At 38.3% G+C, this 20822-nt stretch overlaps 3 protein-coding genes across 4 annotated transcripts in view; 2 read left to right on the top strand and 1 right to left on the bottom strand.

Annotated features, from left to right (window-relative positions):
• crlf1b (cytokine receptor-like factor 1b) overlaps window positions 1–2665 on the top strand; it is a 19882-nt gene extending 17217 nt beyond the window's left edge. Inside the window, exons 7-8 of the mRNA XM_062556318.1 lie at window positions 172–353; window positions 1446–2665. Coding sequence (XP_062412302.1) covers window positions 172–353; window positions 1446–1469 — 206 coding nt within the window. The 3' untranslated portion in view covers window positions 1470–2665. The remainder of the gene's footprint in view (window positions 1–171; window positions 354–1445) is intronic.
• Window positions 2666–3728: 1063 nt separating this feature from the next.
• rex1bd (required for excision 1-B domain containing) lies at window positions 3729–10207 on the bottom strand. The gene is made up of 6 exons (XM_062556319.1): window positions 10122–10207; window positions 9724–9820; window positions 9454–9536; window positions 7496–7700; window positions 4712–4800; window positions 3729–4557 (listed from the first exon to the last, which is right to left on the bottom strand). The coding sequence occupies exons 2-6, from the start codon at window positions 9724–9726 to the stop codon at window positions 4485–4487; spliced, it is 453 nt and encodes a 150-aa protein (XP_062412303.1). The 5' UTR covers window positions 9727–9820; window positions 10122–10207; the 3' UTR covers window positions 3729–4484.
• Window positions 10208–10307: 100 nt separating this feature from the next.
• haus8 (HAUS augmin like complex subunit 8) lies at window positions 10308–14434 on the top strand. Of its 2 annotated transcripts, none has more exons than XM_062556316.1 (10): window positions 10308–10398; window positions 10799–10857; window positions 10961–11022; window positions 11203–11251; window positions 11510–11590; window positions 12271–12368; window positions 12701–12859; window positions 13364–13505; window positions 13763–13904; window positions 14182–14434. In XM_062556316.1, exons 1-10 carry the CDS (start codon window positions 10337–10339, stop codon window positions 14270–14272), a joined length of 945 nt encoding a protein of 314 aa, XP_062412300.1. In that variant the 5' UTR covers window positions 10308–10336; the 3' UTR covers window positions 14273–14434. The 2 variants fall into 2 exon arrangements, with proteins under 2 accessions (XP_062412300.1, XP_062412299.1); XM_062556315.1 differs by having other exon boundaries at window positions 11507–11590.
• Window positions 14435–20822: the final 6388 nt, after the last annotated feature.

The following is a 20822-nucleotide window of genomic DNA, read 5'->3' as shown; positions in this document are numbered from 1 at the left end:
GCATAAAGTTAGTCAGATGTTCAATCAATGATGAAACCGCACAAGAAAGCCAGTGATAGAGGTTTCAAGGGGTCAAGATGCGCTGTTTGTTTCCCTTGAGCAAGCTGAAAAGTGAATGCTATTTCACAGCCACTGCCTTCTCATTATGGTGTGTGCCTGTGGTTCCTTCAGAGCGCCTGCAGACGGGGTCGTGCGACGCGAAGTCGGGGTCACAGACGGCCGCGCTGCGTCGGGAGCTGAAGCAGTTCCTGGGCTGGGTGCGCAAACACGCCTCAGGCTGCAGCAGCGTCAGCATCAAACTCTACGACCAGTGGCGCGCCTGGCTGCAGAAGTCCCACAAGACGCGCAACCAGGTCAGTGAGCGAGATTTTCATTTCCTGTTTATGTTTGTTTGTTTACACACACACACATACAGACTGGATTTTGTTTGAATGTGACTGTCCATAAAAAATCTTATTCATATATTTGTTTAACTGTAAATTGTCTATATAATTGTGATATAGGGTCTAGATTAAGCATTTCTTTTTCATGTGAAGATCATTGAAATTGACGAGACTGGGAAGTCTCTGGCTTCTGTTTGTGATAAAATTAAGTGCAGTTACTGTATGCTGAAAAAGCACTTTATAAAGGTACCTACCATTTATGAAGAAATGCAAGCCTTCAATAAACCCAGAGGCAAAAGAAATACATCCATCAGTGCTCCAACTGTACTCAATCACTTCCAACTCCCAAACATCAAACACATGATTTTGCAGTGCATTCATTCTATTGCATTTTGTAAATGGGCAAAAATGCACTCGTTTGCTTTATCGCCACAACAAAGCTCAAGTGGGGGGAGCATATAAAACATAATTAATGACGAGACGTAACGAGTTCCTCTGGAGGCTTGTTTATAGGGAGAGGGCAAAGCATTTTCTTCCCATCATAACTCAGAGGCAATAATGGGAGCCGGACTCTGGTGAAGGCCCGTTCAGCTCGGTGCCTGTGACTCGTCCCCGGTCACTAACCTACTTAGTTTCTTCTCTGAGGCGAAGCTCAGGATCACCATGCTGACTCTGAGGAAAACGGGAAGCTTTGAGAACGACCTTGTCGCTTGTTGAGGAAACTGTAGAATTGCTGAAAACAGTTAAATAAGACTGGCTTTGTAGACTGTGTGTGTGCCCATTATTTAAAAATGAAGAATAATGTGTCAAATGGACACACACAGGTTAACAAAGGTGTTGTTTTTAACACAATCTCCATACACTTCCTGTTGATTTACATGACATTAATACCAAAACATTGTGTGATTGAAGTTTTCTTCTATAATATCAGAACCTGAGTATTTTTCCTTTGCAAAGTCACACCATTTCAGTCTGAGGTATACTGTATATCACTCTGAGGCTGACGGATGCTTCCTGGAACAGTATTACAATGTTTGCATCTTTGCCCTCTCCTTAATCCAGATTCTGCAAGGTGATAAATCATAGTGCACTGCACACACACACACACACACACCGCGGAGAGCTGAAGGACTCACAGGGTATGAAAGATGCAGGAGGAGACTCGGATGCAGGAGAGTGTGAAACGGTGAAATATGCGCTCAGATGGTGCTCCCTCAGCAGACGGAGTGGAACTTCAGATCGAGAGTGGAGCCGAGGACCACACATTCGCACAGGCCGCCTCCTACGCAGAGAGGCTTCGGCTCACACTGCTGCTGCTGCACTGTCCAATGGAGAGATTTCTGAAGCCTGGACGATAGAGATGAAGTCCAGTAACATTGGACAGACAAAGGGGTTTACCGGTTTTCTGGTGCTTCCCTTTTTACAGACATGGTTTACGCATTCTCAAATGCAAAGGTTTGCAATTAAGGCTACAAGGGAAGATCTATGGAGACAAAAGGCACCAAATCATCAGTGTATATGTATATGCAACACCGACGAAAGGAAACCACCGTGCTGGCCTGATGCTGCTATAATGTTCCTGTTGTTACAATGTAATTAGTCATTCAAATTCTTCTTTTGAAAGAATTTAGTCCATTGTTATATATTGCTTGGTCAGTGATATGGGACCATTTTTTAAATATATAAATAATACATTATCTACATACATTTTACTCCCTTTTGCCTACTTTAACAGTTCATTTGAAATGTATGTATATAAAGTGGACCTTGACCCAAATATATTAAAGCCGCAGTTTCTTTAACATGCATATGTACTGTATATGATTCTGAAAACGGGACTGAAGTAAAAACCATAGTTTTCTTGTTAATGAAAACAATGTCATGTAAGTGGGACATTGGGAATCTGATTGTAATGTGCAAAAGAACCGCACTCACTAATTCATTCTTTTCACTTTTTTATTATTGCTCCATGTCTAAACAAACGCGTTTCAGCGTCAAGCCGTACATTGGGAATCTGAACATCGATGGAGGCAATCTTAAACTGAGGAAGACCTATCATGCCATCTCAAGGTGTTTGTATTCTGGATTAAAATGCATTTTTAGATGCATTCTTTCAAATAATTAATAGGAACTAATTGTCTATTTGTTAGGGCCCATAACATCTGTGGCATCTCTGGAAGGGCTTTGACGGGACCCGGCGGTCAGCCATTTTACTGGCCTTTTCTCTGCCTACGAACATAATCAAAACTCTTTGCACATAATAAGCAAGGATTTTAGAAACCTTTACAGGCATCTCAGATATACAATTCCATTCTTATCTAGGATATTTTAGTGTGGCAGGGCCTGACCCTTTAGATTGTTCCCCTGAAATAAAGAATGCAAAAAAATAAAAACAATTTCAAGTTCAACATCATGGTAAAATGATGTCACAGCCTTTGTGTAGCCAGTATTAAGATTTTTTTTTTTATGTACTGTAGCGTTGTATGGAAACGTGGGAACAGTTGTAAATTCCCATTTATTTCTAGAGTTTATGTTTAGTTGCATTGTTGAAACAATAACAACTTAAATGTGTAATTAATGTTTCTTAAAATAAATAAAAAAATCAGTCAACAGAGAGATTTCTAAAGGCTGGACGATAGAGAGGAAGTCCAGTAGCATTGGGCAGACAGAGGAGTTTACTGGTTTCAGGTGTCCCTTTTTACAGACTTATTTTCAAATACAAATGCTTGCGATTTTGCTTTAAGGCTACAAGGAAGTTATGTGGAGACTTAAGGCACCAATGTACATTATCATCAATGTATATGCAACACCAACAAAAGGAAACCACCATGCCGATCTGATCAATTTCAGCTTTGGTCAAATGAGGTCAGAGCCTTTGGCCGCAAATGTTATATGTAGTGTTTTATGTAAACATGATGGGGAATGTCGAAAACGTCTACATTTCTAGAATGTATGCTTAATTTCATGTTTTTAATATATTCATGCGAACGATAACAACTTAAATTTGTATTTAAAGTTTTTTAAACAAATCATCAGTCTTTATCACAACAAAACTGAAAGACGTAGCTAAGATTTGGCTGGGATAGCCTATTTTTCAGGATTTGTAATCTAATTTGTAAGTATTTTGAATAATAATAATTAAAAAAAACCTTATGAGCCTTATGAATTACATATCCTTTTACAGACCATTTCTTAAATCAGTCATCTAGTGAGTTTATGACATTTTTTGATTATACAAGTTTCAGTCGTAAAAACAAATAATCCAAGGGCAGGAAATATATGTTTCTGGTAGAATTGTATGTTATCAATAATTTGCCAACAATTATTACTAATGGAACCGCTTGATCTGACTGCAATTCAACTTACATTTTATTCCAATTGTCAACTGGTGATCCAATAACTTCCATGACATTTATATCCTCAATTCATTATGCACTCTTGCTAACAAAATGGTGCATGAGGCTATGTGAAATACTGTGACATGAATCAAGGGCACAGTCTGTGATCTGACTTTAAAGATAATGGGGATGGTTTAGCAGGTAATGAGTCAAAATATGGTGTACAAACAGCTGAGAGGAGTAGGCAGGCAGGCAGGATAAAAAATAATAATAATAAAAAAAAGAACACTCAATGAGCGACCAAGGTGTACATCAATATTAACATTTTACTGCAGGCCCAAGGCAGCTTCCAATTTTGAGATGATGTTTTCCTGAGCTAATTATGGAGCCTGAGTGTACATATCCCACAAAAATGTGCATGTAAAAATAAGTACTTATATACATCAATACCGGTCCACTCAGCGTGTGTCCAGGAGTCTCTTCCACAGCCACTTCTCACTGGGTGAGAGGCTCGATTAGAGAGGCATCAGCAGTCAAGCCTCCACAAGCAGACAGTCCAGAGAGCAATCAATAATTCATGCTGAACGAGAGGAGAAGTGGTGGGGGACCACTGCATCAGTCAGTGTCAGCGCTGTGGCTGCCGAGCTCCCCTCAACCCTCCTCACATCCGCCAACAGCCTTCCTCTCCCCCTCTGAAGCATCCAGGGATCGCTTCTTGCTTATTGCTTCGCTCTCTCTATCTAGGTGTTCCGTTCCCCTTCCCTCATTCAGGCTCTTCGGAGTCATATTTGAAGTCCTGCAGGATCTCGCTCAACGCCTGCTGGTTCTTAACGATGCTGTGGAACAGAGAAAGACAGACCAGACAGGGCTTACTGTCAACTGTAAACAAAAACTGACAACGGCAATGCCTCAATGAGAGAGGGAGAAAGAAAGAAAAAGAGAGAGAGCTGAGAGAGAAAGAAAGAGAGAGCAAGAGAGAGATGGTCATACTCTTGTCTGATCTCCTGGACTTTCTCCTGGCAGCCTTGGTCATCTGGGTGGTCCTGGGCTGTCTGCTTGGCCAGCTGCAGCTTAGCAGTCTGTGAAGCACATGTCTCATCATCATCAAGCCTTTGAACATCTTCACAAAACAAAACCTCTTAAAGCCAACCAAAACCGGGTCAAATTTGTCAGTGCAGAAGACAGTCGCTAACCACATATGGGGGCGATGATTATAGCAATTAATGATACTTGTGTTTGTTGTGTTTGAGGGGGATGATTTTAGTAATTTATGATACTTGTGTTTGTTTTTTTAACAAGCAAAAAGGTGGTTAAGCCCCAAAGTTATTGTCAAGCCCGGATTAAAGCAATCCATCGCCACACTCTATCAATTTAGTCTGGAATACCTATGGCTGCTGAGGAAAGTAGTGTGAGAATAATCAGACTGGCTTTTGGCCCTAAATGTAAGTGTTTGGAAGGAGGTACTCTACAGTACATCACTTCTCCTTGAAATGACTTCAGCGATGCCTAGTTTGGTCAAAAGAGCACTGTACTGCTGATGCCACACACTTTTGAGATGAGACTGTGCCTGTTCAGAAATTCACCAGAGAGAGATAAAACTGACCTCTGGTGGCTGCGAGGAAAATAGTGTTCTCAGATGTTTTATGCAAAATGCTGACCAGAACCCCAACTTGCCCCAAGGGATGGTGTTACACAAGACCTCGTGTTTATGAAGCTTTCTCAGAAAAGTTACCAAACAAAAAGTTCCATTTTACAGCTGACAAAATGATTTATGAGCAGTCTTGTAAAGATATATTAAAATGTGTCTGTGCCTTGAAATCTATAAAACCCTTAAAGCTGTGAAATACTTCAAATGCCAGACGTTAGCATTCGACTGTCGCTTACTCTGGTACTCACTGAAGACATTCACAATGGAAGCAAAAATAATAACATCGGGCACATTTAGCAAGATACCAGCAAAACCTTTTGGCTATTATGAATGAATACTTCTTGTCTTTGTGGTTGATTTATGGTTAACTGTTCAGGTATCATATACAGTTAACAAGCAGAAACTATTCAGATATGCATCCGTAAAGAACGCATCCAAATGGTACAGAAGTATTTCCAGTAAATCGAGGATTTTCAGAACCTCTCAGTGAATGGTGGCGAGTTGATTACAGTAGGTAATTGTTGCCAACAATTGCTGCAGTAATTGTAGTGTGGAACTACTCCACTGAATTTCCACAAGCTTCAGATGTTTGCTATTTATTGACCATCAATACACATTATATTGAAAGTGTTGAAAGAAGCATGGGACACTGCTTTTGCCGATTAGCTTCAGCCAGATAGCACTGTCTATTTTGGAGCCAATAAGTTTCCCCCCTCACAGGCTGGTTGACATTACGCACAAGTGTGGTCCATTAGTGTGGGGTTTTGGTTACTGTGAACATCGATCATATTAGCCTTCACACTGAAGTGACTGGTCCTTGATATGTTTTGTGCCAAATCTGTGCATCATGAAACAAACTGTTTGAATATGTTGGCGGTCATCTTCATACTTTCTGGGCTGATGGAGATGGCATAGTGTCATACACTGAATAGAACAAGAGTGATGACCTCCACGGTTTGAAGCAGCCTAACCAGCATTTATCATGGATTAGCAGCAAAAAAAGGCCTAAATCAAACCCATCAAATCAAAGATACCACAACATCCAGTACCACAAAGGCTAATGTGACATCTAAAGTTACATCAATGTTAATGTAGGGCTACAACAAGTAATGGATGAATCAATTAGTTGTCATTCATTTAATAATTGAATAATAAATTAATCATCAGTTTTGGCAATTGGTGACTGTTAAAGGTTTGTTATAGCCTTACTTCTTGCCCTACTTCCAAACTCTTATATTCTATTTGAATTCAGAAGAAATATTCCTGGCTACAGGAATTTTCTTGGTGGTATCTTTGTCAGACGTTTTGCTTTAGGGTGATTAGTATTAGGGCGTACTCACACTAGGCAATTCGTACCGTACCCGAGTACACTTTGCCCCTAAAGTCCGGTTAGTTTGACCAGTGTGATCACTTCGTTCCGTACCGGGGTACGGTACGCTAGTACGCTTGGAGGAGGTGGACTCTGGTACGGTACGCATGGAAGCACGACGTCATTAATGATGAAATAAACAATAACGCTCCAATTATCAATCACACGTTGCATAAAGATTCTAGAACACAGCAACTCAATCGTACTCAAGTACGGTTTGATAATATGCAGTGTGAGCGCAGACCAGGGACCAGAGGCAACCGTGCTCCAGTACGGTACGGGTGAAACGTACCTAGTGTGAGTACGCCCTTACTCATTTTATATTCTTTCACACAAAATTTGAAACAGGCACTTTACTTTGGATGGACAATTACATCATAGGAGAGATTAATGTAAAAAAATCTAGACTGGAGTAACTCAACATTTGACACCTTAGTGTTATAAAGATGTCAAATAGGCTATTATACCAAATTGACAGCCAAGGAGCCAGAACACACATGGATAGCTATAAAAACTGTAACTGTAAAAGTACAAAATACTTTTATAACCCTTGAGCCAACTCCTTACTGTGTGATCTCAATGGCGATGCAACATTTGTTTACACCTACTACAGCATGGCGTACCTGGTAACATCCCAAAAAACCCTCAAACGCCCACAAATGACTGTATGTTTGAGTGAAAGAATGACTTCAGGAAACAACACTACAAAGCATGCCATGACTCTCTGTTGCCCAGCTCCATCTGATGCGAACCTTACCAGCTCAAGCTTGACTTTCTCCTTGCCCTGCAGCTGGTCAATGTGCTCTGCGAGGTCTGAGCGGTCAAGGTCTTGGTCCAGCTGCTCTTTAATCTGCAGCATTTCTTTAGAAATGCCAGAGAAACCTTTGGTTATCTCATGGACCAGCTGTTGGTAGTGGTCAAAGTCGTAGTGGGGGCCAGTCCTCAAGTAAGCCTCATGACCCCTGAAGGAACAGAATAGTAAATTGAGAACTTCACAGTAGCCAAACTGATCAAAATGTCAAGTTATCTACACACAGGTTGACATAATCTTTCCAAACCATATGAAAAATGATCAAATGATCAAAACAAGATTACAAGATTACGCATGATTAAGAGGGCCGAATAAATCACTTGTGCCCCCCTGCCCTCCCTCCAGGACTTGTACACTGGTAGGACGCGGGCAGGGAACATCCTCAAAGACCCCACACACCCTGCATACTCCCTCTTTAACCTCCTCCCCTCTGGCAGGCGCTACAGATCCCTGCACATGAAAACAACCAGACACAGGAACAGCTTCTTTCCCTCTGCCATCACCATACTGAACTGCAGTTAACTGGGGCCATCCCCTCTCCTTGGTCATTCACCAACTTATCCCTCACATTACACACATATCAACCCACATGCATCTTGCACTCATTACATGCATACATTTGCACTTTACTTCTGCACTATCTACACACCACCTCATGTGTACTGTTCTGATACTATGCCTTTGCAGATTGTATTTTGGATATTGTGTCATGTCTGTGCCTATATGATTGCTGTCTATTGTACAGTCTGTGTCTATACTATTGTTTGAATGTTACTGTGTCTGTTGCACTGCTACCTGTCTACTTGTTAAAGGGATATTCCGCCATTTTTGGAAATACGCTCATTTCCCACCTCCCCTCGAGCAAAACAATCGATATTTACCTTGTTCCCGTTCATCCAGCCATTCTGTGAGTCTGGCGATACTACTTTTAGCTTCAGCCTAGCATAGATCACTGAATCGGATTAGACCATTAGCTTCTCGCCTGCTAGCTTCATGTTTAAAAGTGACTAAGATTTCTGATAATTTTCCCATTTAAAACGTGTCTCCTCTCAAGTTAGAAAGTGCAATAAGACCAACTGAAAATGAAACCTGCCGTTTTTCTAGGCTGATTTGACATGGAACTACACTCTCATCTGGCGTAATAATCAAGGCAACTTGAGGCGCAGTGATATCGTACGCAGCATCTGAAAATAGTCCCCATAGACATCAAGCAGTAGTAGTGCCAGTAGCTGCAAGTTGCCTTGATTATTACGCCAGATGAGAATGTAGTTTCATGTCAAATCAGCCTAGAAAAACGGCAGGTTTAATTTTCAGTTGGTCTTATTGCACTTTCTAACTTGAGAGGACACACGTTTTAAATGGGAAAATTACCAGAAATATTAGTCACTTTTAAACATGAAGCTAGCAGGCGAGAAGCTAATGGTCTAATCCGATTCAATGATCTATGCTAGGCTGAAGCTAAAAGTTGTATCGCCAGACTCACAGAATGGCTGGATGAACGGGAACAAGGTAAATATCGATTGTTTTGCTCGAGGGAAGGTGGAAAATAAGCGTATTTCCACAAATGGCGGAATATCCCTTTAAATGTACTGAGAGTTTTAACTTTCCTTGTAGCTGCTATAGGCTATACAAGTATACTTGGCCAATTAAAACGGATTCTGATTCTGATGAGCATCTCACATCCTGATGTTAAAGGCGCTCTGGCAGTTCAGGTTAGTCGAGATTGCATGCTACATCGGAATCTCAAAGAAACCACGTTATTTCATAGGATGGAATAACGCACCAGGCTTTAACATTACAGCAGGTGCAGAAAGAAAGTATAGGCCTACTAGGACACTGCTGATACAATATAGGTACAATAACGTTAGATGAATTGCTTTACCCACGTGTATTACTCAACTTACTCATTGAACAACTTGTAAGCCTCCACGCGTTCCTCTTGAAGGGCGTAAAATCTTTGTACAAGTGTTTTGAAATCTGACGAAGACTTAAAGGGGAAGAAAACAGTTTAATGTTAGTTCCACATGTGCTCCAAAGGTGTGATCACTGAATATATGACTATTCCAAAGTTGGTTAGCGTTTGAATGGTTGGTTGCGTTCAGTAGGCTACTTAAACTAAGGCAGACACAGATAAAGTCGTTTTTAAATCACACACAAGATAAGTATCGACTTACCATTGTAAATGAAGACAAATACAGTTCATCAAACCTCGTTGTATCGTTAACTTCTTCTCATAACGTTAACGAAAATCTCACCGTGATACAGCAAGACCTGTGCTGACACACACACACACACACTCTGGGTGCCTCTCAATATGCCTCCTCGATCCTCGATGCTCGATCCTCGAGGGGCGTTCCCACTGATCTATAACTAACACTGGATAGACTATCCCATTGTTTCCCCCCCATCATTCTTTATGTAGATCAGTGAGGATCGAACGCACCCATAGTGAGTCACACTACGGAAGTGCTCACACTTCAAAATTTAAGTGGTCCATAATAACATATACATGTATCTAAAACATTACACATTAAAATGACTTCATGATAAACATCATGCAGAATGAATTTACCTTAACATGCTAGGCTAACGCAAGGTGTCAGGATCATGAAAGGTTTGTGCAAAATTCTACACACGCGCCTGTACAGTAGGTGGCGGTATGCAACTACTGAACGATGCAATCCGCCAGTGAACTAAAGAGGAAAAATAAGAATCTTTGAATTTAGCCATTTGTTTCCCGTCGAACCTTTATTATTGTGGCATCGGCGCCAATCTACGAATGCCTGAATGGCTAACAAAAAGTTTGCATCAACTGAGCTTCAGAAGAGTATATTGGGAGATAGTCGAAAGTGAGTATGGATGATAATAGAGATTTTTAATATGTGACATCATGTGGCCCAAATATTTGATTGTTCAAGTGTTTGGCTACTGTCACGAATGATTACTCTAGATGTCAACATCAGAAGCAACAAGCCTAACGTTAGCTGGGTTTTTTTTTGCACCTATGCTAACGTCAAATTTCAACACGTTTAGTAATTAACAAGTTAGTGTCAAGTAACATTATAATATTGTTATTGTATATACATTACATTATTATATGTATCATAATTCTCAGTATTAACTAACCGAAATCCTTGCAACATTTCGAGAGGAATGTAGGCTATTGTGATGAGTCTTACTGCAAATGTCATGATAGGTATCTGATGTCAGTCTAGATGATGTCAGTGTAAATAAGCTTGCATTTTGCAGTGGGGTCTCCGGGAATGAAAATATCAGTGGAAACAGCGGGACGCGGAAAAAGGTTAAACGTGAGTGTCAGAGCCCTGTTATTTTACATTCATTAGAGACCACATCTCAAACGTTAACGTTATTGTCTTATCCCTTGAACCATTGTCTGTTGTTGCACCACAGCTGTTGTTACCACGGTGAAATCTCGCTATATGCAAACAACAGGAAAGAAACCTCCGCCTAAGGTAGGTCTTGACATACAGTATTGAAACAGTCTCTTGTCATACTCATCCACAACACCAATCGGCAATGGAGGACATTTTCCACTTGTCATAAAACATTAATCGAATATGTTTACAATAATATACCCTCTGTTTAACTTACCCTAATGTATGAGGAACTTTTGCATATGTGTTCTCTTTTAGCCTGCAACCCCTAAAAAGGTGTCCCATGAGACCATATTACAGGAAACATGTGAGTAGATGCTTGACCAGTGTCTGAATGATCTCATTGAAGATGTCTATAATGCTTTTCCTATCATCATTAAACTATACAGTTGGGCTTGCCTTGTTTATGTATTTGAGGACTATTTTGGGTTCGTCATGAATATCACTATCCAAAACCACTATCCATCTTAGGTTTTAAATGGATTTGATTAGTAATTTTGGAACAGAGCTTGCATATCAGTGAAAAGAGGTGATCATTTTGGAATGTTGTCTTTTTGCTTAGCAGTAAACTGTGATGGTGTGTTGCAGTCAACAATTTTGGCTGGTCATGCCTTGCGGCCAGATTTTGATATGTCCGCCATTGTTGGTGAGTATGAGTTCTGTATGATGCGATCTTGAAGAAATATGGACTGTTGTGCATAGTAATGTAAACATACACATATTTGTACTGAACCATTTAAGTACAGGAAGTTAGGTTCAATAGTCTACATGCAAGAAAGGCTCTATAAGTAGCTCATTTATTTCCAATGGAGTCAGGTGTGTTTGAGTCTGCCGCTATTGTTCATGTAATAAACGGTTGATGTCCACACACACCTGGTTGGGTGTTGCACCTAGTAAATCAGCATGTTGTGACAGAAGGATTTATGTGGGCGAGCAAGATATTCAGTGTCGAAGTGAAGATGTAAGGAGCAGAATGTAACAGAAGATGCTGTTGCAACACAGCTAATGCTCCACCGGAAGTAAAGAGCTACCTGAAGAGGCTTTCATGCATGTAGTCTATACAGAGGTGTACCGTATGGACCAAATGCATTCTTTAACAGTAATCAACAGTAGGCTTTTTGACCATATGTCAAACCATATGTCAGTTTAGTAGGTTAGTGGCAATGACACCTTTTCAAAAATAACATTCCTGTTGTGCATCAGCAATATTGTCAGAGAATTTTAGATTGGCAGTACCTACAGGCTTACTAACCAAATGTTGATTTCAGAACTGAAGTACACATCAGACCGCTTATATAGCCAAGCACCATATATGTTGTGTTACAGAGAAGCCATCGACGCCTGGGCCCCGGACCACAGAAACCACAGAGTCTAAATCAAAAGTGGAACTCCAGGCATTCCTTGACACGTATATGGCGGCTAAGGTACCACAATGATGTGAAAATCCCAGTACATTTAAATGACAAGATGAAACGCTAACATTTGAGATACTGGTGTAGTGTTGATTTGATGATAAATTAGTGCCTTCATTTGCTGGAGACTAAACAAGACCATTTTCTAAATCTCGGTTTATTGGCTTCTACATAGTACCATAGAATACACAGATGACCTGTGTCAACTATACTTCTTACACATTACAACACATATTGTTTAGATGTAGACTGGAAAAAAACCCTACCAACAGCATTTGAGAATTTGTGTGGAAGCTTGCTTACAGCATGAGTAGGTATGTGTGCTCACGGAGATGTCTTTTCAGTTGGACCATAACACAATCATCATGAGGGAGGAAGCAGAGAAGGAACTTCTTGCTATGATGGAGGTGGAGAGGGAGATGCAAGTTGCAGGGCGAAAGAAGAAGCGTCAATATCACCTGAGAGCGAAACAAAATCAGCTCAACAGCCTGCTGGATGCACAGGTAACGACTCGGGGGCTCGTCTTGTATTAGCATTCCACAAATGTCTCTCCCTGGTGGTGTGTTATGGTACTGGAACTAAACATGTACAGAACAGCTGTGAGAACTAAGTGACTTGAGATGTACAGTAAGTCATGATTTTGTGCTGTAAGATGGTGTTATCATCTCTTGAGTTTCTGGGTATGTGGCCCAGTCTCATATAGTTAACTGTGATACATACTCTCAGACGGTCGTCCATGACACCATAATGTTCCAGCACCAGTTGAAAATGGATAATTCAAGAAGAGTAGCTGTGTGCACATCCCACCTCTTGGCAGGTGCAGGATAAATGGAACTAACTTCAATAAAAAGAATGTACAGTAATGTCTGCACACTGCTTTTAGCATCATCAGGCAAAAAAGATCCAGTAGGGTCGAAACATTGCTTTAAAGAAGAAGATAAAAGCAGTGTGCGGACATTGCCTTCTTTTTTTATTGAAAATGGACAATTCATCTTCTCTTTTTTCAGATTGCTGCCCTTACCCCCGTGGCGGCAGTGGCCTCTCAGTTTACTCAAAACTACCAGATGCTGGCCACAGCTGTGGACGCCACGCGCCATGAGCTGCCAGTCAAGAACCTCCACATGGAAGATAATCGAGAGGAGTTTTTAGGTCAGGAGGTGCAAATGATGAATGCCACCGTCATTCAGACATGTTTATGTTCACACTTGTATCAAGATTATCTATATTGTAATGGATAAATAAAAAATACCTCTGAGCTTTTATTGGCTTTGGCGGGTGTTCAGATATTTCACTCTTGTTCTGAAAGTGTGGGAATATGGCACTATTATTTTGACCACTGGGTCACACAGTATTTCTGTGTTATTCATTTAACCCAGCTGCTTGTTCTGTTCAATGTGACCATGCAGAGAAGACTGTGTCGTGTCTGAAGAGAAGTGAGGAACTCCTACAACAGCATATGAATGTGATGGAACAGGGATGTGAGTCTGCTTGTGAGAGTCTGAACAGAATAAAGAGCTACACCTTGGATCTTAATCAGCAACTAATCAGGTAGGCCAACAAGTGGACACCTCAAATGTTATGGACGGGGCTAAGGTTCGGCTGCACCCAGGCTAATGCTACTGTAATGACCCAATCTGTCTGGATTCAAAACTGTAATGATTGTTATGCATGCTTTGCTGGAATGTGTGGGGAGAACTCATCTTACCTTGTGGCTAAAGTTTGGTAGAATAGCCACTTCATAGTATGATGGTCAACTTTTCCCTGGGCAAATGGTTGTGCTTGAGAGTTTACTAATTGATGGGATGTCCTTTCCCTTTTCTGACAGAGGGGGCTCAGACCTGCAGGAGCTCTCCTCCTTGGTGAGTCAGCTGACTGTTGAGAGCCTCTTGGAGAAGGAAAATCTGCTACTTCCATGACCATCTCAGTGCCTGTGTATATCCCAGCCAGTGACCTTGATTACAGCCCTATTACCCTTAGACCACAATTACCTTTAATCTAATTGAGTTCTGAGGATCATGGTTGCTTCTGACTTTTATGGTGTTTGTAGATTTGTGTGTGTGTGTGTGTGTGTGTGTGTGTGTGTGTGTGTGTGTGTGTGTGTGTATGTGTATATATATATATATATATATATATATATATAATATTCTGGTCTGAGCATTTTAGCTGTCTTTGAATGTTTTTTTTTTTACCTGTCTGAAATTGTACAATAAATGACCATTTGTAAATATGTCTTATTGCATGTTATCCCTAGCTGAAAACTGATTTGGAATAAAGAACAGACAGAAATGCTCTTTATATTTCTCATTTTGTACTAATAACTAATAAACCTTAATGATTGAACTTACACCTGGTAGGTATTACTTGCTTTGTTTCATTGTTTCACACGGTACTGTTTACCTGGGTCCACAGTCCACATGAAAAAAAATCTATAGTTTACTACAGCATTTACTACAATATACTATAGATTACTATTTTATTTTATAGATTACTAATTTTCCAGACATTGTAGTGTACTGTAGTAAATACTATAGTAAGTCACTACACAGTGTAGTATACTATACATTACTATAATATATTACAATATAGTGTGGGATTTACTATAGTCATTTTCCAAACATTGTAGTGTATTATGGTAAATACTATTGTAAGTCACCAAACTAAACTTCATTATGATTTAAAGGATCCTCAGTTAAGCCAGTGTACAAGTAGCAAGAAGAAGAAGAAGAGAAAAAACACAGGTCTGACATCTTAATGGAACTGGAAAAGCAAGGTATTGGTGCAGTGATGTACACATATTCACCATATGGAAGTGCTTACTGTTATTGATCAGTGTGCCTTCCACGGCCCACCTCCCCCCAACATTCTGAATCATTGTATGCACCATATTGCTATATATTCCATTTGAAAGCTTGGACTTTGGGGAATCCATATATGACAACCTTTCCCATGTACAACCTGTAGTGCTTTACATGATCAGATTAATCTCCCTATGTTTCAAATAAATGTGATTTTAAAAAAAAGGCCCTCCTCCGCTTTCGGTGCTTCCTTACTTTCTAGCTGCAGTACAATAAGTAGATGCAGCATATTGGGTACTGAAATATTCACAGGAATCCATGGAAATGGAATATTCATGTTGTTTTATCCAATATTAGTTGTGCCAATGTATAGTCCATCTTATACACACCCATTGAAGCAGCAAAGAAAATGCAAAATGAGAGACTTTTGTGTAATTATTCCATATTTTGTGTAGTCATTCTATATCAGAACCCCTGACATACAATCTAAACAGTGTAGTCAGTCAGGTTCAGAAGACCTGGTGCTAGGGCTCAGTTGTATTTCTAAGTAATCTCAAGTGACGTAGAGGGCTGAAATGTGGTCAGTTCAGAGATGTTTGTTGTCCAGCAGAAATAAGAAACAATATTCTAGCCTCTGTAACTCTGTGCCAGTACTTCCCACAGCGAGTCTGATTGTTCCCTAAGGAACTACAAGGTCTTACCTTTTTAAAGAGGCCAAGCATTTGATGGTAGGTCATCTTTCGTGTATGTGTTTGTGTGTGTGTGTATGTGTGTGTGTGTGTGTGTGTGTGTGTGTGTGTGTATTCCCACAGATGCTGCAAAGTTGAAGTTCACTCACATTACTGATACCAACATAAAAGCATACATACGACAAAAGCTGAACAATGCTGCCAAATTTCAGAAACAATAAATGATCAACTGTTTAAAGTAGTTAAACTTTTGTTCTCATTTTTTGTATTTTAGCAGTCTGAAAACACTGTGTTAATGGTGGTTGTAAGCTTAATTTGTGTAGTGAATTATTGTTAGGCCTACGCTTTGGTTAAAAATGGGCTCAACAAAAAGTGATACAGCTGAAAATATCCATTAGGTAAAGTAATCATGACATAGTTAAAACAACAACAAAATATTGCATAATGCAGTTATTGTAATGCCATATATAGTACTATAGTATCGTAATTGTAGTATTCTATAGCAAGAGATTGTAGTTTATGTAGTAAACTGTAGTATGTGGTATACTGTATAAAACTGCAGTTTTCGGTAGTATACTATAGTTTACTGTAGTAGTATACAGTATATGTGGTATACTATAGTAATACAACTTCAGTTTTTGGTAGTATACTATAGTTTACTGTAGCAAAACTACTATAGTAAGGTTCAAAAACACTACAATATTTACTATAGTATATATAGGGTATGCTATAGTTTACTTACTATAGTAAACTATAGATTTTTTTCACGTGGGATAATCTCTACCTATTTGGCTACCTTTCCTTTTTCTTATTGCTGCATCTTTGGCTGTTATAACAAGTACATTTCCCTACCCTATAGTAAATCATACACTATATTTGTAGTAAATACATGTAAGTCACTACATTGTAGTGTACTGTAGTAAATACTATAGTAAGTCACTACACAGTGTAGTATACTATACACTACACTGTGTAGTGACTTGCTATAGTATTTACTACAAATATAGTGTGTGGTTTACTATAGTAATTTTCCAAACATTGTAGTGTACTGAAGACTTACTAAAGTAATTTTCCAGACATTGTAGTGTTCTGTAGTAAATACTATAGTAAGTCACTACACAGTGTAGTATAATATACATTAGTAAATCACACACTATATTGTAGTATATTATAGTTAACTAGTAATGTATAGTATACTACACTGTGTAGTGACTTAATATAGTACTTACCATAGTACACTACAATGTTTGGAAAATTACTACAGTACACTACACTGTCTGGAAAATTACTATAGTAAATCACACACTATATTTGTAGTAAATACTATAGTAAGTCACTACACAGTGTTGTACAGTATACTATAATGTATAGTATACTACACTCTGTAGTGACTTACTATAGTATTTACTACAGTGTAGTGACTTACTATATCATTTCCTACAGTACACTGTGTACTGACTTACTATAGTATTTACTACAGTACACTGTGTAGTGACTTACTATAGTATTTACTACAAATATAGTGTGTGATTTACTATAGTAATTTTCCAGACATTGTAGTGTACTGTAGTAAATACTATAGTATTTACTACAAATATAGTGTGTGATTTACTATAGTAATTTTCCAGACAGACATTGTAGTGTACTGTAGTAAAAACTATACAGTAGTACTGTAAGTCACTACACAGTGTAGTATACTATACATTACACTGTGTAGTGACTTACTATAGTATTTACTACAAATATAGTGTGTGATTTACTATAGTAATTTTCCAGACAGACATTGTAGTGTACTGTAGTAAAAACTATACAGTAGTACTGTAAGTCACTACACAGTGTAGTATACTATACATTACACTGTGTAGTGACTTACTATAGTATTTACTACAAATATAGTGTGTGATTTACTATAGTAATTTTCCAGAGAATAACTGTATGGCTAGCCATTCAGTGACTGGCCAGTCATCCAGCACAGAAGGAAAACCTGGCCTAGCCAAACAGGACCTTTTTGAAATAACAAGTAGGTATAGAGAATTGAGAAAAGTTTTTTCTATTCTAATATCCTCTTTCTCATACTCATCTTTCGTGTATGTGTTTGTGTGTGTGTGTGTGTGTGTGTGTGTGTGTGTGTGTGTGTGTGTGTGTGTGTGTGTGTGTGTGTGTGTGTGTGTGTGTGTGTGTGTGTGTGTGTGTGTGTATTCCCACAGATGCTGCAAAGTTGAAGTTCACTCACATTACTGACACCAACATAAAAGCATACATACGACAAAAGCTGAACAATGCTGCCAAATTTCAGAAACAATAAATGATCAACTGTTTAAAGAATGTTAAACTTTTGTTCTCATTTTTTGTATTTTAGCAGTCTGTAGAAAACACTGTGTTTATGGTGGTTGTAAGCTTAATTTGTGTAGTGAATTATTGTTAGGCCTACGCTTTGGTTAAAAATGGGCTCAACAAAAAGTGATACAGCTGAAAATATCCATTAGGTAAAGTAATCACGACATAGTTAAAACAACAACAAAATATTGCATAATGCAGTTATTGTAATGCCATATATAGTACTATAGTATCGTAATTGTAGTATTCTATAGCAAGAGATTGTAGTTTATGTAGTAAACTGTAGTATGTGGTATACTGTATAAAACTGCAGTTTTCGGTAGTATACTATAGTTTACTAGTAGTATGTGGTATACTATAGTAATAAAACTTCAGTTTTTGGTAGTATACTATAGTTTACTGTAGCAAAACTACTATAGTAAGGTTCAAAAGCACTACAATATTTACTATAGTATATATAGGGTATGCTATAGTTTACTTACTATAGTAAACTATAGAATTTTGTCACGTGGGATAATCTCTAACTATTTGGCTACCTTTTCTTTTTCTTATTGCTGGACTTATCTTCTTTGGCTGTACATACGACAAAAGCTGAACAATGCTGCCAAATTTCAGAAACAATAAATGATCAACTGTTTAAAGAAAGTTAAACTATAGGGTAGGGAAATGTACAGCCAAAGATGATAAGTCCAGCACTGAGAAAAAGGAAATTTAGCCAAATAGTTAGAGATTATCCCACATGAAAAAATTCTATAGTTTACTAGGCCTATAGTAAATAAACTATAGCAAACCCTACAGTATATACTATAGTAAATATTGTAGTGTTTTTTAACCTTACTATAGTAGTTTTACTACAGTAAACTATAGTATACTACCAAAAACTGAAGTTTTATTACTATAGTATACCACATATATACTACTACAGTAAACTATAGTATACTACCAAAAACTGCAGTTTTATACAGTATACCACATACTACAGTTTACTACATAAACTACAATCTCTTGCTATAGAATACTACAATTACGATACTATAGTACTATATATGGCATTACAATAACTGCATTATGCAATATTTTGTTGTTGTTTTAACTATGTCATGATTACTTTACCTGATGGATATTTTCAGCTGTATCACTTTTTGTTGAGCCCATTTTTAACCAAAGCGTAGGCCTAACAATAATTCACTACACAAATTAAGCTTACAACCACCATTAACACAGTGTTTTCTACAGACTGCTAAAATACAAAAAATGAGAACAAAAGTTTAACATTCTTTAAACAGTTGATCATTTATTGTTTCTGAAATTTGGCAGCATTGTTCAGCTTTTGTCGTATGTATGCTTTTATGTTGGTATCAGTAATGTGAGTGAACTTCAACTTTGCAGCATCTGTGGGAATACACACACACACACACACACACACACACACACACACACACACACACACACACACACAAACACATACACGAAAGATGAGTATGAGAAAGAGGATATTAGAATAGAAAAAACTTTTCTCAATTCTATATACTTACTTGCTATTCAAAAAGGTAGATAGTAAATCACACATTTGTAGTAAATACTATAGTAAGTCACTACACAGTGTAGTGTACTATACATTACTATAATATAGTATACTACACTGTGTAGTGACTTACTATAGTATTTATTACAAATATAGTGTGTTATTCATAGTTAACTAGTAATGTATAGTATACTACACTGTGTAGTGACTTACTATAGTATTTACCATAGTACACTACAATGTTTGGAAAATTACTATAGTAAATCCAATGTCTGGAAAATTAGGCCTACTAGTAAATCAGTAGTGTACTGTAGTAAATACTATAGTAAGTCACTACACAGTGTAGTATACAATGTCTGGAAAATTACTATAGTAAATCACACACTATATTTGTAGTAAATACTATAGTAAGTCACTACACATTGTAATGTATAGTATACTACACTGTGTAGTGACTTACTATAGTATTTACAAATATAGTGTGTGATTTACTATAGTAATTTTCCAGACATTGTAGTGTACTGTAGTAAATACTATAGTAAGTCACTACACAGTGTAGTATACTATACATTAGCCTACTATAAAATGCTGTAGTAAACTATAGACTTTTTTCATGTGAAGTAAAGTAAGTAAAGTAAGACTGTGTTTAATCCCACACTATAGTGAAACACAGTCTTACCTTATCTTGGCACATCTATTTTTGAGTCATGCTATTTGTGTTAGAATTTACGTTAATAGTAGTAGGCCTATTGAAAAACATTTTACAAGCTAGAGATTTCACGCATAAACAAAATCCAATAGGAATGATTTGGGAACCATGGCATATGATTTTGTTTCCAAAATAGGATTAGAAATCCAATGGGATTTTTTGATAAGGGGTCTTTAAAAAAGAAAAAAAGGGTTTTATGTTTCATATTTTTGGCAAGTGTTTTGTGCGCCTCATGCGCTCAGAGGGCATGGCGGTTGCGCGTAAAGCGCCTCATTTTCAAGAACTCCAATCGGAAAAGGGCCTGCGTTTTTATAAAAACATACTGTCACCTACCTCGCGTATTTATTATCAGTGAATCGCGTCCTGTCTGATCTTTACTTTCATGTTGCAGCAGACCTTTATTATGAAAAG

Source organism: Sardina pilchardus, chromosome 15, assembly GCF_963854185.1.
Source record: "Sardina pilchardus chromosome 15, fSarPil1.1, whole genome shotgun sequence".
NCBI classification, from domain to species: domain Eukaryota; kingdom Metazoa; phylum Chordata; class Actinopteri; order Clupeiformes; family Clupeidae; genus Sardina; species Sardina pilchardus.
Note: the sequence above shows the minus strand (reverse complement) of the source record. Positions and strands in the feature narration are given on the sequence as shown.